This window comes from Theobroma cacao, chromosome 2 (genome assembly GCF_000208745.1).
Source record: "Theobroma cacao cultivar B97-61/B2 chromosome 2, Criollo_cocoa_genome_V2, whole genome shotgun sequence".
Taxonomy (NCBI): domain Eukaryota; kingdom Viridiplantae; phylum Streptophyta; class Magnoliopsida; order Malvales; family Malvaceae; genus Theobroma; species Theobroma cacao.
The window spans coordinates 12,181,208-12,191,038 of NC_030851.1; the positions used below are offsets into that span (position 1 = coordinate 12,181,208).

The 9,831-nt window shown below is 35.5% G+C and overlaps 1 protein-coding gene across 1 annotated transcript; it reads left to right on the forward strand.

Annotated features, from left to right (window-relative positions):
* LOC18608814 (indole-3-acetic acid-amido synthetase GH3.17) lies at positions 3,210–6,091 on the forward strand. The gene is made up of 4 exons (XM_018116595.1): positions 3,210–3,603; positions 3,715–3,816; positions 3,930–4,780; positions 5,272–6,091. The coding sequence occupies exons 1-4, from the start codon at positions 3,320–3,322 to the stop codon at positions 5,826–5,828; spliced, it is 1,794 nt and encodes a 597-aa protein (XP_017972084.1). The 5' UTR covers positions 3,210–3,319; the 3' UTR covers positions 5,829–6,091.

A 9,831-nucleotide genomic window follows, 5' to 3' on the forward strand; every position in this document is an offset into this window, starting at 1 on the left:
AAATTCTGTTGTGGCTTAAACCAAAGGCATCAATCTTGATACATTGCGACAATAAAGTCAATGGTATCAAAGGCATATAATCAAGCATACAATAGAAAGAGTCGATATATTGGACTTTGACATATATAGCATTATAGACTAAGAATTAGTGATCGTATAGTCACAATAAATTATGTGAGGTCTTGTGAAAATTTAGCAGATTAGTTTACCAAAGATCTAAAAAAAGAGACTTGGTAATAAAAACCTCAAGATGGATGCGTCTTAAACCTATCAACTAAATCTCCAATGATAGGCGCTCACCTCGATGCTTACGGTCGACTTGTAAGTCTTGGGTATTGACCATTCTACCACATGGTGATTGCAAACACCAATTTATATTTTTCATCATAATGTGTATAGTGCTTGTTACTCGTAATGTGTAAGGAAAGGTTGAACAAAAGTTCTTAATAGACCCATAACATGTATATGTTAAAGTACTATAATTACGGGATACTTCCAATGGGGGTTACCAATGTGAGTGGAAGTGTGGCCGTTTTTAGGAGTTAAAGGCTTGACTCTAACAACACTTATGAATGGATGCAAAACACAAGGTCATAAAATGTGTTGGCAAAACTAGATACAAAGGGAGCAAAGAAACTTGTGTTTGTTCAATGGCCTAACTAAATAAATAAAAAATCGATGGTTCAATGTTTAGTCAACCATTCAATTCAAACTAAAATCAACCCTACTTACTAAGTGAAGGTTCAAATCTACGGGATACCTTCATTTATGCACAAGATTCCTAAAGTTATTGGTATTTGAAAATTTTGAAAATGGTGGGAGATTGTTGGTGTATTTTCAAAATAAAAGGTTATGTCACATAATGAAAAGCTATCTTAACTCAAAGGTTATGTAATAAAGAGTGACATAGTGTGACTATTAGATTATAGATGAGATTTTCATTTGAATGGTTATATCTCTTGGTAAAATGACATATTGAAAAAACACCTTTAAATTCAAAGGTTATAAGACAATTGGAAAAATAACATAAATCAAAAATTATATCTTATGGAATGAATAGTTATCTTTTCATAACGTGAAATAAAAAGTTATCTTTTCATATTGTAGCTTAAAAGTTGTGCCTTATGAATTAATGATTGTAATTTCAAAAAGTAATTATTGAAACATCCATTTATCCAAGGGTTGCATCTTAATGCAAAGATGTATTTTAAACAAAAAGGTGTCTTGATGAAAGGATTGTTTCCTTGAGAAATAGCATTAACAAGCCTATATAAAAGACTTACTCCAACCATTTTGACACACCAAAAATAAATAAGATAAGAACAGAAAAATCAAGAGCAATAAAAGTGTTACGTTCTGAAAATAAACTAAATTCCTTATAATCTATCAAAAGAATCTAAATTCCTTATAATCTACTTGCTGTAGAATGCATGCTCTAAAGTTGAACAACTTTGCAAACCCTCGAGTGTATCTTGAGGTCTACTCTCATAAAGTGCAAAGACAAAGTTAGACGTTAGCTTGATTGTATCTCTAAGGATATTTACATAATTTCTCTTTTACATACCAAGTGGTGAGAGCGAAATAAGTCTTAAATATAGCGTTTCTTGAAAAGTTCGCATTAAAGTCAATTTTCAGATTTCTTGAATTCTATCTAAACCTCATTTGCACCAACATTCTCTTGTAATCCCTCGTACTAATAGTGAAGTATGTATGACCAAAACGGTCTCAAAAGAGGCTAGAATCGAACTAAAACTAGACGAATTTACCACATGTTTGAGGCAAATCTAAGCTTATTTAGAGGTCGTTTTGGTTATGCATATGCTAGATCTAACGTCAATTGGCCATATTTGGTTGGTTAAAAGTTGAATTTAGTCGAAAACAAGGAGATCAGGAGAGAGACGAAAAGGAGAAGGAAGAGAAGAAAAGGCAAAAATTGTTTTTATTTTAAAAAATAATTTTTTTCAAGTTTTTGTTTTTTAAATTTATAAAAAAAATTTTTTTTAGCAAATAACGTTCTATGCTACATTTCAGGGACAGTCATGGATTAAAAAGTAACATAACATTTATATGGCTTTTCAAAAAAAATCATAACATTTATTTGGTCGTTTGTGCATTTTGATTGGTTTCACTTGTTTTCACCTTAATTGAGAAAAACATTCTTTATGAGCATCATAAAAAAAAATAATTTAACGGAGTTAGATGTTGAGTCACATTAATAAATGACATAAAAGTTTTGATATTACATTGAATTTTTTTCATACATGTATCATATTCAATATTGTTCTAAATTATAGGAGTTTGAAGAGGAAAACCTTAGGTATTCGATGCCCTATAGGATTGGTAATCAAGAAGACCAAAATCTATGGTTAAAATTGAGATTTAATATGAATGACTAAGGATTTGGTTAAGAGCTTTCATAGGCGTTGGTGAAAAATATTTTTAAAAATTCCTTTTTTAATTTATTGTTTTTATCGAATTTAAGAAGTGACAATATAAAGTGCTTTGTCTGGTAAGCATTATCAATATGCAATGATTAACATTTCGAATAAGAATAACATGTGATTTTATTCTTGTCATCTAGAAGGAAAAAACGCTCTGCATCTAAACACTAAACAAATAGAAGTCTCGTGGAAAATTGAGAATAAAAAATGGGGATAGATACAAAAAATGGGGTCACATCTCACATGCGGTCGAGAAAGGAAAACGAGTGTCTCATGGGGTGCGTGCCGTGAAATAAGTAAGTTTGTTGCGAGATCAGCCAAAATTAAAAAATAATAATAAAAAAAGAAATCAATACCAGTGTCTATTAAATGACAGTCGATATAGAAATTTGAGATATAATTGAAAAAGAAAAATGCCTGTACAGCCCCGTTCAAAGTTAGGTAAACAAAAAACCTGAGAGTCAATTGGCTGATGAGACGGGTTACAGGTTATTCTCAAGTCCCGATTCTGTCGAAAATAATAAAAAATTAAGATTAATTGACACGGGTAACATGGTTGTTATATTCCTCTGGAATATTTGATTTAATTTGCATACGACAATATGCATTAATAAAAAATTAAGATTAATTGACACGGGTAACATGGTTGTTATATGCCTCTGGAATATTTGATTTAATTTGCATACGACAATATGCATTAATTAATAGCGTGTAATAATACTGTTGAAATGTTGTACCAAACGGAAGATACAGTCTATAAAACCAATCCAACTTTCCAAGAGAAGGCATTGCCTTCTTGTGCTTTGAACTGCAGGTCATCAGTTTACAGCTAGCCTGCAAGGCCTTAGCTTGTTCTCTGATCAAACACAATCTTGATCATGGAACCAAAGGTCAGCATTCAAGAAGGCTGGAAGGTTTTGGAGGATCTGACGATAAATGCTGATCAATTTCAGCAAAAGGTGTTGGAGGAGATACTAAAGCAAAATGCAGGTACTGAGTATCTCAAGAGGTTCCTCGACGGCCAGGCAGATAAGGAACTTTTTAAGAAGAAAGTTCCCATTACGACTTACGATGGCATAAAACCTTATATAGAGCGAATTGTTGTCAATGGAGAGCCCGCAGACATCCTTTTAGCTGAACCCGTGACTGCCATTACCCTAAGGTACAAGTTTATTTATTCTTATTTCCTGCTGTTTTCAAATTTCAACTAGCTAGTGCAATATATTTGTCTAAGTTCTTCATCAAAGTGAATCAACTACTTCATTTGATCCAGCTCTGGCACCTCAAGAGGACAGGCAAAGATGATGCCTCTGACAAATAAGCAGTTGGACCAGTTAACATACTGCAGAAGCCTTGCTATGTCTGCGGCAAACAAGTAAGTACCTGATTAAGCTCCAATCTTTCTTTGTTAGCTTGCAGGCCTACTTTTAATATATAATAAAAGAACAAGCCAGTTAAACAAATAGCTCTACTTATTAACATTTACAGGTTTGTGGATGGCTTGCTGGAGGAAGGGAAACAGATGCAACTGTTGTTCGTCAGACCAGATATTTATGTTCCATCAGGCTTGCCAGCAAGACCTATCCTAACAAGCTACCACAAGAGCAAAAATTTTGAAAAGTATGAGTCCAGTCTTTATACTAGCCCTATGTCGACAATCTTGTGCTTAGACAGCAAGCAGAGCCTATATTGCCAATTTCTTTGTGGTCTATTACAACGGGATGAGGTTGTAAACATTGGTGCAGTTTTCGCTTCTGTTCTTTTTCGGGCTATCAGATTCTTAGAAGATTATTGGAGAGAGTTATGCTCTAACATAAGAACAGGTCGTCTTAGTGATTGGATTACTGACACTGGCTGCAAAAATGCTTTGTCACTAATGCTCACTGGACCTAATCCAGAACAAGCTGATTTAATTGAAGCTGCATGTAACAGTAAATCATGGGAAGGGATAATTAAGAAACTTTGGCCCAAAGCAAAGTACATTGATGTTATTGCTACAGGTTCTATGGCCCAATATCTTCCGATACTTGAATTCTACTGTGGTGGAATACCTGTTGTTTCAATGCCATATGCTTCTTCTGAGAGTTTCTTGGGGATCAATCTTAAACCTTTTAGCAAGCCTTGTGATGTGTCTTACACCCTTGTTCCCGATGTGGCATACTTTGAGTTCCTCCCCGTAAAGGATTACAATGAAGAAGAAACCAAAGAGGTCCACTCCGATGTTAAATCTGACAACGATTTGACAGAAAAACAGACCAAGAAGGAAGAAATTGAACCCGTTGAACTCGTGAATGTGGTGCTTGGTCAATGTTATGAACTTGTTATCACAACTTGTACAGGTAACTTGTTCTTCCTCTTCAAATTTGAAATACGTGCCACGACTTTCAATCCTAAAGACAAGTCGCATAAGAAATCGGCATAGGCTTCAACCAATTTCCTCATGCCATACTTGTATAACAAGTTTTCTATATTCTAACTTTATCTACTTTGCTTTTGGCAATTTGAAAGTCAACTAGAAAATATTAAGGTGTTTGTCTCATAGTGTAACAACTTTTTATTTCATTTATCAAATTAAAAATCTGAAATTATATGAATTAATCACCTAAAAGTTATATAAAATTTTTATTGTTAACATGATGTCTTAATCCACCGGACTTTAAAGTGATAAAAGAAAAGAAAAGAAAAGAAAAATAAAATAATATGTTTGAAAAGTACTTTTTTTTTTAAAGCGTTGTATTTTTTAAAGGTAGCTAATTATTGTCTCATTACATACTTCCTTTTTTCAGTGTACATATTCTCAATCATATATTTTTTTAAAATTATTTTTCAGGTCTATATAGATATAAAGTTGGAGATGTTCTCATGGTAACTGGCTTCCATAACAACGCCCCTCAGTTTCAGTTCGTGCGACGCCAAGACGTAGTTTTAAGCGTAGATGTTGAGAAAACCAGTGAAGACGAACTGTTAGAGGCCATGACAAAGGCCAAGCTCCTCCTGGAGCCGTTTGGCTTAGTCTTGACGGACTATAGCAGCTATGCTGATGTTTCAACAGTACCAGGGCACTACGTATTGTTCTGGGAGCTAAACATGGATGCAAGTAGTGACCTGCCGGAGTTCAATCCCAAGATAATAGAGCAATGTTGTTCCACTGTGGAAGAATCATTCAATTATCTGTATAAAAACTGCAGGAAGGGTAACACAGTCGGGCCGTTAGAGATAAGGATGGTAGAGCAGGGAACATTTGATGCGCTCATGGACTTTTACATATCGAAAGGGTCTTCTGTTAGCCAATACAAAACACCTCGATGCATCAAACTGGAGGAAGCTTTCAAGGTATTGGACTCTCGGGTGGTCAAACGTTATTTTAGCCAGAAAGTTCCCGCATAAAACCCGATGAGATGGCTACTAAATAAAGGACAAGGGCTTAGGTTATCAGAAATAAGTTTGGTTGGTCAAACACATGCCTTTGTAGACTCTTCCAAAGCTTTACTTGTCTCAATTTGTTTGCTTGTTTAATTTTGTATTTGCTCTTATTTTAATTATCTCGATTCGTTCTGTACACGAATAAGCATGACGCCTACTTTGCCAGACCTGTGCCACGATGTAATATATTAATTAAAGTAAATAACAACTTGGCTATCTTTTTTTCTTTTTTGCGGGAATATTATTATGATTTCTGACTCTTACAGCTAGGTCTTATCTGGAGAATATAGTAGGCACAACTCTCTAGAATTAATATTCTGCGCAATGGCTTGAATTGATGTAAATTCTAGGACTTCAAAATGAAAACATTTGCCTTGAAACTTAAAACGCATTTCAACTCAAAACCTTAACACTAAATAGTAATTTTTTTTTGAATTACAAATTAACAATGATGAAGATGTGCCAAAAATAATTACTAACAACAATGAAGTTCCTACAATAATAATTAATTAGTAACTTAAATTAAACATTTTTCAAAACAAAGTTTTATCTTCAAACAAACAAGCTTTCCGATTACCAATGACTACTTGTGAATATTATACATCGTAAAGTATCTAAAAATCATGAAAATACACTACAAGAATTTTAATTTTTGGTGGTTAATGTGTGCATTCTTTGCTTTATATGTGGTTTAAAAAACCACGATATTTTCCAGTCGTGGTTGATTTGAATTAATTAAAAGTCTCAAGTGGCTACAAATGTTTGTCCTTGTCAAATGTTTACTATTATAAACATTAAAGATAATTTTTTTTTTGAAAGTTAACTTTGATTTATGGCAAAAGAAGAACTCTTTTACATACAAAAGGACAATATTCAACCGAGATATAGCAATCAGAATACTGTCGATTGACTGGCTTACAAAAACACCGCCGAGTCAATATCTTGTGAACTGTACATCCCCTGCAACAAAAACTCTCTAATCTTGGAGGCCATGTACACATAGGAATAAACATTACACAACAAAAACTCGGCCAAGAATCTAGCATGGCGTCTCTCAAAGTGCAGAACAAGTAAGAAAAGCAAACATAACTTCTTGGGTAGTTTTCCTTTCTTACATCTCCTTGTACTTTTCGCCGCGTCCAGTTGGCACCAGGACAAGAACAAAACTCCCTCTGGCATTGGAGAACCCATACCATGTAAAATAACTTATCCCCCGAGGGAGTAGCATCATTTTTCCAAACTTTCACACCACAGGAAGTAATTCACCGGGAGGGTGTTTCCCCTGTACACACTTTCATAACCACACAGTCACGGATAAACACATAACAAGTCATTTGTTCTATCCACTCCCATTTTAGGATAATAATCTGCCTTTTCGTTACCTGATCTTGGAATGTGCCTTATCTGCCATCCACCCACCTTTTCTTTAAGAGCTTTAATCTGTAATATCAATTGTTTCAGTTTCCAAGGAGATGAGTCAGGCTTTTCAACCCAAGTAACAGCGTTTTTTGAGTTGAACCCTTTTAATAATACCACCCCTAGATACCCAAGATGATGCTGCGAAAATCACCATAGCCTTTCTTATCACAAGAACCTCCACCAAATTAGTATCTCCCCATCCCGCCTTTTTAGAGAAAACCACTTTGACAACCCCTTTCTCATCTCTCACGATTCCCCCAATACCTAGGTTACTTAGGCAGCCTCTAGCAACCCCATCTGTGTTGAACTTGAACGACCCAACGGGCGGACATTCCCATCTAGCCACAGGTTTAGGTGGTTTCAAAAGAACTGCAACTCTTGTTAGTGAAGGATAATTAACGATATCAATGATTGCAGCATTCTCACTAGGCCATTTGGACTTAGCCCACCATGCCACTCTTATTCTAACAATATCCAACACCTTAAGCATGTCTCAGTGCTTTCCTTCGAAGCCTATTTTGTTCCTGCAGAGCCAAATAAACCATATTACAGTCGAGAGTGACATTCTCCACACTTTCCTTCTATTCACTTCAGCACAGTAGATATTCCATGCAAATAAGAGAGAGGGGGGTCCGTTGGCATGCACCCATAAATTCCCCATCCTCCTAACCATGAGCTCCACACCTTCCATGATTCTAAGCATGAAAAAAGAAATGCCCAACCGACTCAGTTTCCTTGTTGCATAATGTGCACAGGCCAGCCTCCCTTTGCATCAAATTTCTCTTGACAAGCTCTTCCTTGACTACCACTTTACCCTTCATCACTTGCCAAAAAAAATCTCCACCTTTGGGGGAGCCAATCCTGCCTAGACATTCTTCCATAGCTCCCTATTTGTGTCATTGTTTTGTAATACAGATCTGCAAAAAGAGTTAGGAGAATAACAACCATTTAGGTTACATTTCCATATCAACTTGTCATTTATCTCCCAGTCAAGGTGGATGTGATCATGGCATTCCTTGAAATAAGCCCAAGCATCTTTCTCCCAATCAAAAAGCCTTCTTCTAAGTTCCACCTTCCATTGCCAGCCCCTTATTGTCCCAGTATCCAAACTTAGAAACTTTACCAGATTTTTGATCACGAGCGCAAATATTCAAGGAAAGGCAGTACGAAGGATAATGTCTTTTATCCACTCAGCATCCCATATATTTATTCTAGTACCATTCTCGATCAAGTAGCCTATACCTGCATGTAAAACAAGAGATAGATTCCCTAAAATGGCCAGTGGGCTAATAATATTTTTTCACATAGTGAAAGTCTTACCCCTCCCCAAATCCAAAGGAATGAGACTTTGAGAATCTCCTTTATTTTGAGCCACGATCACATTTTGCCATAGGCACTCTCTCTCCTAACTAAATCTTCACACCCATTTATTTAGTAAAGCACAATTTTTCAGTCGAAGATAGAAGAAACCAAGTTCCCCACGATCTTTAAGGTTGCACACAAAGTCCTAATCGACCCAATGAATATCCCGCCTTTCCTTCAACCCACTCCATAAAAACTTTCTTTGAATCTTGTCAAGCTCTTCCTTATCCCCTTTAGGTATCTCAAATAAGGATATAAAATAAACAGGAAGGCTACCCAATACCGATTTAATCCAAGTACTCTCTCACCTATGATAAGAGTTGAGATTTCCAACCTACAAGTCTAGCCTTGAACCTTTCTACCATTGGCTGCCATACTTTTCGGGTGATATTTTGCACCAAAGAGAAACCCCAAAAAAGTCATAGGAAGCTTACCTACTAAACATGAGATTCTATTAGCCCAAGACTCCACCGCATCATCATTTTTTATGCCATAAAGTCTGCTTTTGCGAAAGTTAATTTTGAGCCCTGAAAACACCTTAACATCTTTTTGATATTTAGGACAATATCCAACTCAGGTTTACAAAAGATCATAGTGTTTTTCGCATATTGCAGGTGAGAAACCACAAGGGCACTATTCCTAATCTCAATACCATTGCACAAACCCATTGCCACCGCCTTGTTTAAGAGGACACTAAGAGCTTCAGTGACCATGTTGAACAAGAAAGGGGATAACGGGCACCCTTGTCTAAGTCTTTATCTCGTTTTGATTAGCCTAGATAAGAAGCCATTAACAAGCACTGACACTACTGCTGAGGAAATAAAAGTATCAATCCATCTCCCCTATCTCTCACTAAACCCAATTTTTTACATTGCAAAATCTAAAAAGCTCCAATCCACACTGCCGTATGCTTTTTCTTTTAAAAAAGATACCCTCATCTATATGTTAGCTTAAAATTATTATAGTTTTGATTATAACAAAATGAGCAAATTTGCTTGAACATTATTTCAGTGATCCTTGATAAGTTCTTGAAATGATTTAACTCTCATACATTTGTTCTTACATAGTTACAAGCTTGACTCTTTAAGTTATTGAATTATATCTATAAACTTGTATGACTTAGGTGTATGAGTGCTTATGATTCTTACTCATTAAAGTCTAATTTGAAGATTAAAGAAAAATCTAG